At 43.5% G+C, this 16,836-nt stretch overlaps 1 protein-coding gene across 4 annotated transcripts; it reads left to right on the top strand.

Annotated features, from left to right (window-relative positions):
- Nucleotides 1–40: 40 nt before the first annotated feature.
- ESD (esterase D) lies at nucleotides 41–16,709 on the top strand. Of its 4 annotated transcripts, none has more exons than XM_083730807.1 (9): nucleotides 41–197; nucleotides 4,130–4,202; nucleotides 5,529–5,617; nucleotides 8,464–8,562; nucleotides 9,814–9,938; nucleotides 10,661–10,780; nucleotides 11,674–11,772; nucleotides 13,678–13,845; nucleotides 16,502–16,709. In XM_083730807.1, the coding sequence occupies exons 2-9, from the start codon at nucleotides 4,135–4,137 to the stop codon at nucleotides 16,580–16,582; spliced, it is 849 nt and encodes a 282-aa protein (XP_083586933.1). In that variant the 5' UTR covers nucleotides 41–197; nucleotides 4,130–4,134; the 3' UTR covers nucleotides 16,583–16,709. The 4 variants fall into 4 exon arrangements, with proteins under 4 accessions (XP_083586933.1, XP_083586932.1, XP_083586935.1 ...); XM_083730806.1 differs by having other exon boundaries at nucleotides 42–197; nucleotides 4,127–4,202; XM_083730809.1 differs by lacking the exon at nucleotides 5,529–5,617 and having other exon boundaries at nucleotides 87–197.
- The last annotated feature ends 127 nt before the right edge of the window (nucleotides 16,710–16,836 follow it).

Genomic DNA, 16,836 nt, shown 5'->3' with positions numbered 1-16,836 from the left:
AGCAAAGCGAAGTACAGGGCGAAGGGACTACAACTCCCATGAAGCCCCGCGGCGCCAGAGAAAGAGAGCGCGCGCGCGTGTGTGTGTGAGGTAAAAGCAAACGGACCCTCGTCGAGAGAGGGAAGGCCAAGTTTTTGAGGGGAGTTTGGTGTCGCTTGACCCACCCGCGGAGCTCAAAAAGGCAGCTGGGGAGGACGGTAAGTGCCTCCAGGGAAAGGATAGCTCCCTCTTTTCCAAACACCGCCATTGCTTCCCCTGGTGCTGGTTTCACTTCGACAGGCAGACGCAGCCTGTGGCTGAGGCGGTTTGCAAAGCTTGCTTTTGTGTGTCTGTGTTGTGTGTCGGTCAGTTTTGGGGAATTAATTCCCCCCCACACAATAATATTTATTATTTTTCATACATAAACATAACCAAAAAAGAGAGTTAAGAAAAAGAATAAAACGAAAAGAAAAAAGAATATAAAACATAAAATACATCAAATCAGTACATAAACTAGAACTTAGTTAAAATCCATCTTCATAAACATATTACTTGACTTCCTCTAGTCTCTTCCATCTGAATTTCTTAGTGATTATATATAGCAGTTTCCAATATCATTATTTCATAAAGCCATATCACAGTCATAATCATATTTCCTAACTTTTCTTATCGTACATTTTCTTATTTATTTATTTAATCTCCCCCCCAACAATAATATTTATTATTTTTCATACATAAACGTAACAAAAAAAAGAGTTAACAATAGTAAAAGAAAAAAAGAAAACGAAAAGAAAAAGGAAAAAAGATAAAAAAGATAAAAGAATATAAATAAGAAAAAGAATATAAAGAAAAAAGAATATAAAGAAAAAAAGAATATAAACAGTTTTGGGGAATTAATAAAGGAACCTGTTATGTACTGAAGTTCTCACCCTGGGCCAGCAGGGGAATTCTGTAGATAGATTTCTCTCAGGTCCACATATGCAAATAAGGAATTGAAAGTGACGTTCAGTGATTGGATAGTTACAGAAAGTTGTTACTGTTGCATTGTAGTGGAGCTCTATATAATAAGCAGGTTGGCTGAACCCTTCAGTTCTGTTCTAGCCTGTGAATAAACAAGATCAGTCTGAAGAATCGCTGTGTCGTCTGATATGTTCACCCACAACTTAACAGAACCAGTTTGTCCACTGCTGGCCAGGCAAAGTTTAGGTTTATTCTATTTACACTCCCCTTTATACTTAGAGAATTGTAGTGTTGGAAGGGATCCCCAAGGGCCATCTAGTCCAGCCCCTTGGAAATGCAGGAATCTTTTGCCCACAGCTGTCCCAAGGGGGGTCTCGAACCACCAGACCTTTGGGTTTATGGGCGTGGGGCGTTATTGGTTTGTTTTGGGTTTTTGTTCTCGTTTTTTATTATGTATTTTGTGCTTCTACAGTCATACCTTGGGTTACAGACGATTCGGGTTGTGTGATTTCGGGTTGTGCACCGTGCCAAACCCGGAAGTACCAGAATGGGTTACTTCCAGGTTTCGACGCATGTGCAGAAGCATTAAATCACACTCTGCACATGCGCCATAGCTGTCAACGTTTCCCTTTTCTAAAGGGAAATTCCCTTATTCTGAATAGGATTCCTTGCAAGATAAGTTAAAGGTGACAGCTATGGCATGCGCAGAAGCGCCGAATCGCAACCCTCGAGTGTGCACACGCGGCGCTGCGGGTTTTGAACGCTGCGGATTGCGAATGTGCTTCCCGCACGGATCACGTTTGCAACCCGAGCATCCACTGTATTCTGTTTTGTTACGCCATTATCACATACAAATGTGATAAATAAAAAATAGCAGCCAGACACAGTGACCCGTAGCACCACACGCACACACCCCGGGTCTTCTGACTAAACAATAACTTTCTGACAGTAAGAGCTGTTCAACCGTGGCGTGGATTCCCTCAGAAGGTAGTGGGTTCTTCTTCCTTGGAGGTTTTAAAGCAGAGGATGAATATCCATCTGTCACAGATGCTTTAGTTGAGATTCCGGAATGACTGGATGACCCTTGGGGTCCCTTCCAACTCTGTGGTTCTTTGATTCCCACTGGATAAGAAGCCCTGAAAGGATTTACAACCAAAGTCAAAACAAAACCCACGGACAATAAAAAAACACAAACATTTTAAAATGCAGGTTTAACAGTACATTACCGTACCCAATTGCTCACTGTAATTTTCAAAAATGAACATCTTGTAGAAATGATAAACAACTTCAAAATAAAAAACTAAAAATATTGTCGGAAATTTATAAGCTAATCTGTATAAAACTGTGCCCCTCAAAGGAGGTTTGCCCCTTAGGTGGCTGTCCGGTTGGCCTAATGATAGCCCTGACCATATGTGGCAATAAAAGGGCGTGAAAAAGCACAAGCAGTAAAATGCTCCCCTTGCCCTCAAACAGCACGATTTCAACTCCTTGGCAGCAACTTCTCAAACACATTTGCTACAACTATCCTTGCAAAATCTTTTCCAATCTGGCCAAAGGTTAGTTGAACGATTTGATTTTGGCAGGCTCTGTTCTGGATCCCCTCCCCTGCTAGGAATGTGATAGAATAGTAAAAAATAAGTCCTGGAATACATTCTCTTCAGTGGCACAGCCACCTCCAACTGCACCTTGGATTAAGGAAGAAAGATCTCATTGGATCAAACTGACCACTGTCCTTGGACTGGGCATCACAGCAGTTTGGGAACCAAGACAGGAAACCCTGTTTTCTAGGCTCTGCCAACAGGCTTGTAAAATCAGGAAAACAAAGGCAAACTTCTCAAATGCAGCACACAGTTATGTCTCAGTTTTCTGCCTACTGAAATCTGAATCTTTATATTGAAGAATGTCTGTGTGTGTGTGTTGTGAATAACTAGGGGTGATGGCATTGTGAAGAAAAACTGTAGGTTGGTAGGAAAAATCCTTTATCTGTTGTAGAAGCTTTATGGTGCATTTACATGCATGCTTACTCCTACGTAAGCCCTCCTAAGTTTAATGCAACTCACCGTATTTTTTGCTCTATAAGACTCACTTTTCCCCTCCTAAAAAGTAAGGGGAAATGTGTGTGCGTCTTATGGAGCGAATGCAGGCTGCACAGCTATCCCAGAAGCCAGAACAGCAAGAGGGATTGCTGCTTTCAGTGCGTAGCGATCCCTCTTGCTGTTCTGGCTTCTGAGATTCAGATTTCTTTTTCTTAGAATAGAATCATAGAATCATAGAGTTGGAATAGACCACAAGGGCCATCGAGTCCAACCCCCTGCCAAGCAGGAAACACCATCAGAGCACTCCTGACATATGGTTGTCAAGCCTCTGCTTAAAGACCTCCAAAGAAGGAGACTCCACCACACTCCTTGGCAGTAAATTCCACTGTCGAACAGCTCTTACTGTCAGGAAGTTCTTCCTAATGTTTAGGTGGAATCTTCTTTCTTGTAGTTTGGATCCATTGCTCCGTGTCCGCTTCTCTGGAGCAGCAGAAAACAACCTTTCTCCCTCCTCTATGTGACATCCTTTTGTATATTTGAACATGGCTATCATATCACCCCTTAACCTCCTCTTCTCCAGGCTAAACATGCCCAGCTCCCTTAGCCGTTCCTCATAAGGCATTGTTTCCAGGCCTTTGACCATTTTGGTTGCCCTCCTCTGGACACGTTCCAGTTTGTCAGTGTCCTTCTTGAACTGTGGTGCCCAGAACTGAACACAGTACTCCAGGTGAGGTCTGACCAGAGCAGAATACAGTGGCACTATTACTTCCCTTGATCTAGATGCTATACTCCTATTGATGCAGCCCAGAATTGCATTGGCTCTTTTAGCTGCCGCATCACACTGTTGGCTCATGTCAAGTTTGTGGTCAACCAAGACTCCTAGATCCTTTTCACATGTACTGCTCTCAAGCCAGGTGTCTTGTTTTCCTCCTCCAAAAACTAGGTGCGTCTTGTGGTCTGGTGTGTCTTATAGAGCGAAAAATACGGTACTCCCAGGTAAGTGTATATATTTTCAGCCTGAATTATCTTCTTGTTATGAGGCTGCTGTAAATTCAGCTATGGAATTCAATACCATAAGATGTAGTGAAGCGTGTTTTACAAATTTAATAAATAAGTACAACTCTAAAACAGTTTTCCCCCTTTGTTTCCAGCAGAGATCATGGCCTTGAAAGAAATTTCTAGCAATAAATGCTTTGGTGGTTTTCAGAAAGTGTTTGAGCATGACAGGTAAATATTTTATTCATGTATTTTTTTTAAAAGGATATTTTACAACCCTGGGGTTAGGGTTGTATTCAGCTAAGTCCTACTTAGTTGAGTAGACCCACTGAAATGAATGAACCTAAGTTAGCCATGTCCATTAACTTGAATTGATCTATTTTTGAGTAGGAATAACATTGAATGGCACCTTTATACTGCAGGCCTATACCCACAGGGCAGTATTCAGCTAAATAAAAACACTAGTGCAAGGATTAGCACTAGTGTAAGGGGGTTTTCCCCCTCTCCTCCTGCACCTGCCCTGTGCCACAGCAGAAGCCTTTGGTGAAACCTACCCACTATCTATAACCCATAGCCACCAAAGTTTAGAAAATTTGTCCCTATGTGCTTGGGGCTAGACAACAGCTAATTACTAAACAAATGCGTATTCATTTTTGCCCCTTCCTGATGGTTTTTTTTTTGGCAGACAGCAATTTTGCATATAGCAGTTCTGTTGATATTTAGGCTTTGGTGTCATACCAAAGTACTGAGAAAACATCTTTTTGTTCTTCAATGTTAATTACGTTTTTAGTAGTTTAACCATCACTATATCTTCCTTGCTTTTTCAGTGAAAGTCCAGTTGTCCATTGCAGGGGTGGGAAAGCTGTCTCCCTCCAGATGCTGTTGAACTCCAGCTCCCATCAGCCCTAACCAGCATGGTCATTGGGCAGGGATGATGGGAGGTGTAGTCCAATATCTGGAGGGCCACAGATTAGCCACACCCACCCCACTGTACTCCACTCTGTCCCTTCAGTCTCTGCTCAGTCCCTCGTGTATCTCCTTTTGCTTTCTTGGATGCTTAGGTAGACCCTCTTTGATAATCTGCATCCTGTCCCTTTTTGTGGCAGCTCCAATTGTCTGCTGCCTCTACTTGCCTTGACTGAATTAGTTGCTCTGATTTCTGTGGGGAAACAAAAACATTCTTAAGTAGTTAAATAAAGCATGCGGCTTGAGTGTTAGCCTCTGGCAACTCTGATCGGAGGTTGCGGTTTCTTATAAGCGACATTATTTTTGTCGAGTTTCGTTAGTCCAGTGTGGTGTAGTGGTTAAGAGCGGCAGTCTCGTAATCTGGGTAACCAGGTTCGCGTCTCCGCTCCTCCACATGCAGCTGCTGGGTGACCTTGGGCCAGTCACACCTCTTTGAAGTCTCTCAGCCCCACTCACCTCACAGAGTGTTTGTTGTGGGGGAGGAAGGGAAAGGAGAATGTTAGCCACTTTGAGACTCCTTAAAGGGAGTGAAAGGCGGGATATCAAATCCAAACTCTTCTTCTTCTTCTGATTGCATTTTGTTGTCAACAGCGTTGAGCTGAAATGCAAAATGAAGTTTGGGGTTTATCTGCCACCCAAAGCAGAAACTGAGAAATGCCCTGTATTGTACTGGCTCTCAGGTGAGTAATCTGAAGTGGCCCTTGAAAAAGATATTGCCAAAGGGGGTTAAAATTAATTCAAACATGTTGTAGGTGTGATTTCAACAGGCTTCCTATAGTTATTTCAGAGATTCATATACTACTTTCCATCAAAAAATTATCACAAAGTCTTTCCAGGAAGAGATCAAACAACAAATAAAATAATAAAATATATTTAAAAGAAAAGAAAACATAAATTCTATGAAACAGCGCAAGGTCAAAACTCTATAGATCACAGCAAGCTAAATGGGCCCACCATAAGTTTGAAGCCTGGGGAAACAAAAGTGTATTGAGGTAGTGACAGAAGCTTACCCAAAATGTTGTCTGTACCACTAGGAAAAGGGAGTTTTCATACCAAGGGAGCCTTATATTGCATCCCTACACAGGGAGCAGCACCTGCCGGGGAGACAGCAAGAAGGCCCCCCTCCACCAATCTGATAGCCCAGACAAGATTGCAAAGTGTTTTTGTAGATTATCATCTAGATCAGGTTGGTTCAACTCGCAGCCCTCAATGTCTTTTATGGCAGCTCTCTGCACCATTTTATGCCCCCCTCCAGCCCTTGTGCCTGGGTAAGCAAGGCTCTGGGCTTTGGGAAAGAAGTTTGAGGGCTCTGGGAGGGTCCTAGAGTCCTCCTGTCTCCTTCCCAAAACCTTGTTAGCATTTTCCCAGCTTTGGGAAGGAGGTGGGAGGGCTCTGGGACCCTGCCAGAGCCTCATAAAGGTAAAGGGACCCCTGACCATTAGGTCCACTTGTGGCCGACTCTGGGGTTGCGACGCTCATCTTGTTTTATTGGCTGAGGGAGCCGGTGTACAGCTTCCGGGTCATGTGGCCAGCATGACTAAGCTGCTTCTGGCGAACCAGAGCAGCACACGGAAACACCGTTTACTTTCCCACCAGAGCTGTACCTATTTATCTACTTGCACTTCGTGCTTTCAAACTGCTAGGTTGGCAGGAGCAGGGATCGAGCAACGGGAGCTCACCCCGTAACAGGGATTCGAACTGCCAACCTTCTGATCGGCAAGTCCTAGGCTCAGTGGTTTAACCCACATCGCCACCCACTTCCCTTGCCATAGCCTCATACCTCCTTCCCAAAGCCCAACACCTTGCTTATTCGTTTTTTTTTTTTGGGGGGGGGGGGAGGCAGCACAAGGACTGGCAGCGGAGTGTCAATTTTGACTTATTCCCCTTGCTCCATGTGACAAAATAGTTTGCGGTCCACAGGTTCCATGTCTGAGTTCTATTGTGGTCCACTTGGTATGAAAAGCTGGACTGCCCTGATCTAGATACATGTGTGATTCACTGATAAAGCCAGACAGTCTTGCTTTTGCTGTCAGCTGAGCTTCGATAAAGGCTTATAGATAAGATAATTTGCGGCACATCTCTTTCTGCAAGATGCTGTTAGGCTCTGGACAAAATCTGACACCCTAAGAGACTCAAGTTTTTGTGTTAAATTAGAGGTTTCCTTACAACTGCTTCAGCCAGAATTTAGAGAATCAGTGTTGAAGTTCACACCCTGGTGGCATCTTGCTCCAGTGAGAAAGGTGCTGTATGACTAATGAGGTGTCACATAGCCCTTTAAGGTGTTTATACACCACATAATAAACAAAGAATAGACGGTCACTCACCCATATGTGGTAGGATTGTGCATTAGTGCCAGATGTTTATTCTGTCTAAGATGTTTGGCAGAATATTTGTAATAGTCCAATGGATCACACACCCTGTTCCAACTTCGGCACTGCTCTCCCTAACTAACGGCCCTCAGAGCATTATTTGTCATGTCCTACATTTTGGTAGGAACTGCCCTTATGAAGATTGCTAAAAATTGGTAGGCTCTTTTCAAATCTGCCGCTCAGGGAAGACACTCCAAAAACTGGCAAACAGCACAGTCAGAAAAACTGGCAGTAAATTGGTCAGTGTGACTGCAAAGAAAGAACTTTGCATAAAAATCTGTTTTCCCTTCTTATATGTGCCTGTGGATATTCTTAGCTTCCTGCTACTGGTATTATTAGGATTAATTTAAACATGGTAGCATTTCAGGTCTAGTGGAACTTTCTTTACTCTTCAGCAATGAATGAGACCTTATGTGTAATAAAAAAAATATTCACCATCAACACAATGTCTTTTTGGTTTTCTTTGTCTACCGGTACATTAATAAAAATGTAATGAAGAAAATGTTTACTAAACAACCCTGCAATTAAACAGTAATTGAATAACTTTTGCATGGTGGCAGAATTACAAATAAATTGTAAAAAATCAGATATTTTATTCCATCATATTCCACCGAAAGAACAGCAGAGAAATAATCAAATGCTTTGAATATACCACTTTGCCACATGCAATTTATGTATCTGAGAGTCCAGATTATAAACAAACAAACAAACAAACAAACAGGCTGACAGTGGCACGTTATCGCCTTTTATGGGGGGAAATTCTGAAAATTAAAGGGGAGAAGCAGTCCTTAATTGGTTGTTCCTAGGTTTACTTATCTTTTCCAGTTCTTCCTAGGGGAGGCATTTAGCTAGGGGAACAGCTAAATGAGTGGCAAAAATGTTTGGAATCTTTCTGAAAGAAAAAACCTGGAACAACAACAAAAAGCCCTGTTATATAAACATCTATCACTGGGAGGAAGGGGAAATTCATTTTTTGAAGTTTGAGGCTAATCAGTTTAGACACTTAGGCCTAACAATATCAAAAGATATAAACAATGGTTCAAAGTGGAAAGTGCATCCTCTTACTTTTGGGCTAAAACACACTCACTTGGATAGCTTCTGAGCCAGAACCCTATTGGCAGTGCTCTTACCATTACAATGCTCTTCTGTCTTTTCAGGATTAACATGCACAGAACAAAATTTCATAACGAAAGCAGGTTTCCATCAAGCTGCAGCTGAACAAGGCCTTGTTGTGGTTGCCCCAGATACCAGCCCACGTAAGTGCTAGGCCAGTGAACATCAAATTAATTGCTTTTAATTATTGCTGTTACGTAGCTGTGTGCATTACTAGTAAGTTAAGCCAAACTTTGTATACAAACCTAGACTCTTGTCCACTTGTATCAATAATAATAATCATCATCATCATCATCATTTATTGTCACTACACCACCTGTGTGCAGTGAAATTAAACGAGCCCCCCCCCCATACACTCAATCTTGTTTGCTCTCTGTGTGCTTGTCAGAAGTCAATTACAGTGGTACCTAGGGTTACATATGCTTCAGGTTACAATCGCTTCAGGTTACAGACTCTGCTAACCCAGAAATAGTACCTCGGGTTAAGAACTTTGCTTCAGGATGAGAACAGAAATCGTGCTCCGGCAGCGCCATTAGCTAAAGTGGTGCTTCAGGTTAAGAACAGCTTCAGGTTAAGAACGGACCTCCAGAACGAATTAAGTTCTTAACCCTAGGTACCACTGTACACTATTTTTTCCCCATTCAGCAGCCCAACAGCCCATGGATAAAAACTGTTCTTTAACCTGTTGGTGCGGCTGACTATATTTCTGTATCTCCTGCCTGAAGGTAGGAGATTAAAGAAGTGCTGGGCAGGGTGTGAGTCATCCCTAAGAATTTTCCTTGCTCTCCTGAGGCAGGGGTCTCCCGCGATGTCATCTAGCGAACTCCGAGGACAGCCCATTATGTCATGTGCTGTATTCGCCACCCTCTGTATGGACTTCCTGTCCTTGGCTGTCAAACCAGAGGACCACACTGTTATACAGTATGAAAAGACACTTTCTATGGTGGCCCGGTAAAAGGAGATCATCAATTTTTGTTTAACATGGTTCTTTCGCAAGACCCTGAGAAAATGGAGTCTCTGTTGGGCCTTCCTAACCAACAGATGTTTTCCTGTGCAGTTCCAGTAGTTGCCAGATCAGCACAGATACAGTATTGATAAGCAGATTTTCCTGTAAATGCATCTTCCTCCTGGGTGGTGGGGAACAGCACGCACTTAAGATCTGCCTTTTATTTTCCCACAATTGGCTAGACAGTTGCATGTGCTTTTAGCTCTTCATCTAACAAAGTCCATCCACGTGTGCAAGGTTTTCCTCGTTACCAGGTAGACTATTCTGCCTGGCAACCCTTTGCCAAGCAAAGAGAGGCATTCACATAAAGCCCCTTGAACATAAAGGAAAAGTGCCACTCCTCTGCTGTTAATGGTGATTATCAGCGTAGACTTTCTTTCCATGGTAGGTGGATGCAATATTAAAGGAGAAGACGAGAGCTGGGATTTTGGCACTGGAGCTGGTTTTTACGTGGATGCCACTGAAGATCCGTGGAAAACGAATTATCGCATGTATTCTTACGTAAAGGATGAGGTGACTTGGCTTGGTTAATTGTGCCTGTGTACAATTCTCTTGATGTAAATATAGAATGGGATATAATACAAGGTGTGGGTTCCCCAACTTTTTCTCCCCCATCCTTCTACTGTAAGTCTGATGGTCAGATACATATGAGTATCCTTCTGGACACAGAGAGAAAAATCTGACACCCAACTGTGTCCATATTGGCAAGAGCTGGCATTGGTACTTGTGCTTTATCTCTGAGAAAATAAGGCACCTGTAAATTTGTCCTGCATTTTCTCACCTGCACTCAAGCTCTGAGGTTCTAATGTTCTGCTCTGAGAATTTCTGTAATATGGTACCCAGTAATTCCTTATGAACTTTTACCATCCTCCCTAACTTTGCCCAACATCACCAAAGGCAAGCAAAAGGCCTGGTGTCTCTTTAAGCATGCAGGCAATAGCACTGCATCTTTAAACTTGCTCTGCCTTCATATACTTGCAAGGACCCCTGAAACTGTTATAGTAAAATCTCCCCAAGTTGAGTAGTTTACTGATAGTTTCCCTGTTTCTTTGTAGCCAGTATATCCCACAGAAAGCTTACTGGGCAGCATGTGTGCTGCTGTTTGATAAAGCGTTGGACAAAGGCAAGAGTCATTGCTCTCTAGAGATGGACCCTAGTTGTATTTTATTTTTATCCTGTGTAGGTCAAAATGTTAATATACTCACATCTATTTCCTTCTCATTGACGTCTTCCAGTTACCTAATCTGATAAATGCCAATTTCCCAGTTGACTCTGGGAGGATTTCTATTTCCGGCCATTCAATGGGGGGTCACGGTGCTCTAATCCTTGCTCTGAAGAATCCCGGAAAATACAAGGTAAGATTCTGAATTCTTTAATGTATATCGAATAAAGTAAAGGAATTAGATAATGATGCAAAGAGAGATAATGTTAAGAAAATTTACCCTGAAAAAGTAAGAGATGCAATCACCTTTATCAGTGCGGTTTTTAAATCAGTGGTCAAATTCAGTGCAGTTTTGAAAGGTTCATTGCACCATCTTGATTCAAAATGTTGTCTGATTGTATTCAAACATAGACAAAAACCTGCTCCTTGATATCAGGAACCATCATGTAAAATTTAGTTATGCCATTTTAGGAGATGTCCAAATACATATCAAACAACTTTCCAAAATACAGTGGTACCTTAGTTTTCGAACATAATCTTTTCGGAAGACCGTTCGACTTCCGAAACATTCAAAAACTGAGGCGCAAAGGGCAGTCTGCAATTTAAATGGGGGAAATTGGGGGGAAACTCAGCGAAAGTTGTTCAACTTCCGAAAAGTGTTCGAAAATGGAAGCAATTACTTCTGGGTTTTTGGCGTTAGAAAAACGAAACGTTCAGCTTCCGAGATGCTTGAAAACCGAGGTACCACTGTATATGGTAGATTGGCATTCTGGATGTTTACAATTAATAGGCGGTGCAAATTGAAGTATGGCACAATCCTTTGAAGATATATTGATAAATGGGGACAGAAACAAAGAAAGTAAATAAAAATTGTGTTATGTCTATACATGTCCTTACACCAGGACAAGATGGGGTTGTACTGTCCTTTCCTACACATGACAAAAGGTGAAAATAAGCAGCTGTTTTCTAGAACCATGCTGTTTTCTACAACTTTACAAATGCAGTTTTTAAAAATTCAGAGTTGCTGGGGGAAATCTAGATTCAGATATTAACACAGTCACTTTGTTTTCCTTGAATCTTAACTAGTCTGTTTCAGCCTTTGCGCCAATCTGCAACCCAATTCAGTGCCCGTGGGGGAAGAAAGCTTTTAGTGGCTACCTGGGGTCGGATGTAACCAAATGGGAGGTATGTACTGGAAATATCAGCATGGTGTAGAATAACCACAGGAGCGCCATCAAACTGCTTCATCAATATAGATTTTTTTTTAAAAGTCAAGGCAGGTTGGGTGCAGTCGAAAAGCGGTATAAAATTATATAGTCATGGGAAAAAGGAAGTGCACTCTCTTTGGATTCTGTGGTTTTACATATCAGGACATATTAATGATAGTCTGTTCCTTAGCAGGTCTTAAAATTAGGTACACGCCATGATTTATTTAACGTGGTGTGGCTTGCGTGCATGACGCAAGCATGTTGTATGGCGTGCGCAAGTGAGGTGAGCACATTGCGTGGCATGTGTTCATAGTCACCATGGAATTTTGAGGGGGCCTGGCCCCTTCCTTACATATGGGAGGGCCTTAGCCCCCCCCCCAATTCCCTCTAGGCGGCGTCCTTGCTGGCATTGCTTACTCCTGTACATTTCATTCTTGTGGTTTTAACACTGTAAAGCCTTCTGGAGTGCAGGAGGAATGGTGGTTCTTGGCAGAAATGTTTCCAGCATTCTCCCGTGTTGGAGTTGAAAAATAAGAAAACGGGGTAGCTCATAAAGAACAAGCAAGCCAGAATTGTGTTACTTTCATTGGCTGCTCCCAATCTCTGGTGCAGAACATTTTCCAAGACAGGCTAGGAAATAGTGGCAGAGTTAATTTTCACGGGGAAGGGCAAACGGGCTCCTGAACACATTCATTCTACAGCAAATCTGCCTCTTTGGCTGCTGCTGTTACACTTAAAAGTCCACTTTCTTGCTCACAGTGATGTCATTGTTACCAAGGAATCTCCGAAACTCCATCCATCAGCATAAATCATTTTATCTGCTGTTGACTTTCTATTTGTTATGTCCACTGCGAAATAAATCTGTGTGTAATATGAATACTGAATACAGGCAGGTAGCCGTGTTGGTACCTTGGAGACCAACTAAGTTAGTTATTGGTATGAGCTCATACCAATAACTAACTTAGTTGGTCTCTAAGGTGCTACTGGAAGGATTTTTTTATTTTTTTATTTTATATGATTTATTTTATTTTGTTATGAATACTGAATGTGAGCCTGGTCAGCGTTGCATTTTAATTTGGAATTGACTGTAAATTGGATAGGAATTGTGACTCTTTCTGTTGGTCATTGTTTTTCTCGTATTGTGAGATCTTGGGCTTATCCAGATTTACCGTATTTTTTGCCCTATAGGACGCACTTTTCCCCCTCCAAAAATGAAGGGGAAATGTGTGTGCGTCCTATGGTGCGAATGCAGGCTTCAGGCAGCTATCTGCAAGCTGTGGGAGAGCTGCGCGACTTCGCGCCGCTCTCCCACGACTGGCAGAGAGCTGCCTGCACCCAGAAGCCTGGGCCGCACTGAGCTCAGCGCCCCCCAGGTTCGGGCTTTGCGCAGCTCTCTGCTAGCCGTGGGAGAGCAACCTGCTCTGGGGTCTGGGGAAGCTCAGGCTTCCCTCGCCCCAGCCCCGCGCCTGGGGGGGAAATAATGTTTTTTTCTTTATTTCCCCCCCCCAAAAAAACTAGGTGCGCCCTATGGGGCGGTGCACCCTATGGGGCGAAAAATACTGCTGTTTTCAGGCACAGGCTTATGCTTTAAAGCTGCATGTCCAAGCACACACACACACCTGGTTTCCATGTGCAAACCCACTCCTTAAAAGCTGGAGTACAATGAACGGCAATTCGAATTTTCTGTGGATTGCCCTTTGCTCTGCTTTCGCTTTGAAGAGCGGTTTTTGCAGGGAAAGCTCTGAAGCCTACAGAGAGCAATCAGACACAGAGCTTTAAAATGCAGATTATGCCTGGAAAGTCTGGAGGAAAGGTCAATATGGATAACCTCTTGTCTGGATGCTGCAGTTTTTAGAAGTGAATGTATCTATATCTGTTGCAGGCTTACGATGCTGCACATATTGTGAAATCCTACAAAGGCCCCTCTTTGGACATTCTGATAGATCAAGGCAAAGACGACCAGTTCCTTACAGCAGGGCAATTGCTGCCTGATAATTTCATTGCTGCTTGCACAGAGCGCAAAATCCCAGTGGTCTTCAGAATGCAGCAGGTAATGTCCTAAAGGTTTTGTGTCTTGTGTTAAATTTTCAGTAGTAAAGGTCAATGATGCTTCTCTTTGCCTCCTGAGGCAGCATTATTATCATTTACAGGTTTGTTTAGATATAGTGGTGCCCCGCAAGAGGAACGCCTCGCAAGACGGAAAACCCGTTATACGAAAGGGTTTTCCGTTTTGGAGGCGCTTCGCAAAACGAATTTCCCTATGGGCTTGCTTCGCAAGATGAAAATGTCTTGCGAGTTCCTGCGGGTGTTTTCCCCTCCCCCCCCTTTTCCTAAGCCGCTATGCCGCTTATCAGCTGATCCGCTGATAAGCCGCTTAACAGCTGATCGCTAAAAGCCGCTAAACCGCTAATAGCACTAATCCGCTAAGCTGTCAATGGGCTTGCTTCGCAAGACGAAAAAGACGCTATACGAAGAGCCTCACGGAACGGATTAATTTCGTCTTGCGAGGCACCACTGTATTGCCTGATCCCCTCTCTCATTCACTCACACACATCCCAAAAAGCCCCACTACACCAATTTAAAGAACAGTACATTCATTCATTTAAAGAATTAAAAATAGATCAGCAAAACAACCCAAAACATTTTCAAACAAATAAAGAGCAAACAATAAACAAACAAACAAATACTACTTGTTAATTCCTGACGGCTTGACAAAATAAAAACAGCTTTTCCTCATGGAAGAGGGTCCATGGACAGTAGTTCAAAAGGCCCCCATTAGAACCTGAAGGGAACCTGCATAGGCCTTGTGTAATAGAAACGTTTTCAGCAGGCATTTATAGTTGGCTAAGAAGGTGCCTGCTGAATCTCTCTTGAGTGGGTTTTCATAGGTAAAAAAAGGTAAAGGACCCCTGGACAGTTAAGTCCTGTCAAAGGCGACTATGGGGTTGTGGTGTTCATCTCGCTTTCAGGCTGAGGAAGCTGGCATTTGTCCACAGACAGCTTTCTGGGTCATGTGGCCAGCATGACTAAACTGCTTCTGGCACAATGGGACACCGTGACAGAAACCAGAGTACACGAAACGCCGTTTACCTTCCCGCCACAGCAGTACCTATTTATCTACTTGCACTGGTGTGCTCTCGAGCTGCTAGGTTGGCAGGAGGTAGGACAGAGCAACAGGAGCTCAACCTGTCAAGCGGATTTGAACCGCTGGCCTTCCAATCAGCAAGGCCAAGAGGCTCAGCGGTTTAGGCTACCCCTCTGGGTGTTCATAGGACTGGGTTGATGGCATTAAAGGCTCAGTTTCTTATTGTCCTCCAACGAGCCTCACCACCTTGGGAGATGAATAACAATGCCCCTGACTGAGCTGAGATACAAGGTTTCAGCCAGTCCCTGAGGTACCCTGGACCTAAGTTGCTCAGGGCTTTGTAAATTAATACAAGAACCTTGAAACTGGCATGATCCCATTTCTGAAACCCCGGAGAGCTGCTGCCAGCCATTGTAAATGGGTCAGTGATGTAACTCAGGATAAGGCAGCTTCCTGAGTTCCTATGTTCTGCTCTGCATGCAGAAGGTCCCAATTTCAATCCCCAGGTAGGGTTGGGAACCTTCCCTTATCTGAAGCCCTGGAGAGCCACAGCCAGCCATTACTGAACAGGATGAACCCTTTTTCTTGAATTGTGGGTGCTGTGGGTTAAACCACAGAGCCTAGGACTTGCCGATCAGAAAGTCGGCGGTTCGAATCCCCACGATGGGGTGAGCACCCATTGCTTGGTCCCTGCTCCTGCCAACCTAGCAGTTTGAAAGCACGTCAAAGTGCAAGTAGATAAATAGGTACCACTCCAGCAGGAAGGTAAACGGTGTTTCCGTGCGCTGCTCTGGCTCGCCAGAAGCGGCTTAGTCATGCTGGCCACATGACCCAATAAAGCGAGATGAGCGCCGCAACCCCAGAGTTGGCCACGACTGGACCTAATGGTCAGGGGTCCCTTTACCTTTACTCCAGGTAAGGTTGGGTACCTTCCCTTATCTGAAGCCCTGGAGAGCCACAGCCAGCCATTACTGAACAGGATGAACCCTTTTTCTTGAATTGTGGGCGCTGTGGGTTAAACCACAGAGCCTACGACTTGCCGATCAGAAGGTCGGCGGTTCGAATCCCCACGACGGTCCCTGCTCCTGCCAACCTAGCAGTTTGAAAGCACATCAAAGTGCAAGTAGATAAATAGGTACCACTCCGGCAGGAAGGTAAACGGCGTTTCCGTGCGCTGCTCTGGCTCGCCAGAAGCGGTTTAGTTACATGACCCAGAAGCTGTACGCCGGCTCCCTCGGCCAATAAAGCGAGGTGAGCGCCGCAACTCCAGAGTTGGCCACGACTGGACCTAATGGTCAGGGGTCCCTTTACCTTTACTTTAACGTACCAAAGGATTGCAATACTGTGCAATATGTACACTTATATCCCTCTGTCGCTCTACAAGGGCACATTCTGAAGCTGTTCTGGCAAGTTTCCTTTAAAGGTAGATGATACCTTCCTCTGTCAACAGAGAGATAGTTAGATAATTTATTACACTGAATCTGTACGCTGAACCCAAGGCGAATTTTCCAGCTACTTCATTCTTGAGTACTGCTGCCTCTGAATAGCGCTGTAAAAAACAATGGTTTTGGAGACATGTTGGTACAGATTTGACCATTCGATTTCTTTTTCCCCTTCCCAGGGCTATGATCACAGTTACTACTTTATAGCAACATTCATTAACGACCATATCAGGCACCACGCAAAATACCTCAATGCTTGAGTATCTCCTGACAGTACAAAACAATTGAAGATAATCAGTGGAAATTAACAACGAAAAAGTACCTAAATAATCAGTGTATTGAAATGAAGTCCTAATTTTATGCCTCAGAATAAACACTTGGAATATGCCTTGTCTGATGTGAATTAATTTAATCATGTTTGGGAATATAGCTGTAAAGTTACCATTCTGAGCTGAAAGCATTTCTAGTTACAGTGGTACCTTGGGTTACATACACTTCAGGTTACAAACGCTTC

Source organism: Podarcis gaigeae (assembly GCF_964106915.1).
Source record: "Podarcis gaigeae genome assembly, chromosome: 3".
NCBI lineage: Eukaryota > Metazoa > Chordata > Lepidosauria > Squamata > Lacertidae > Podarcis > Podarcis gaigeae.
Note: the sequence above shows the minus strand (reverse complement) of the source record. Positions and strands in the feature narration are given on the sequence as shown.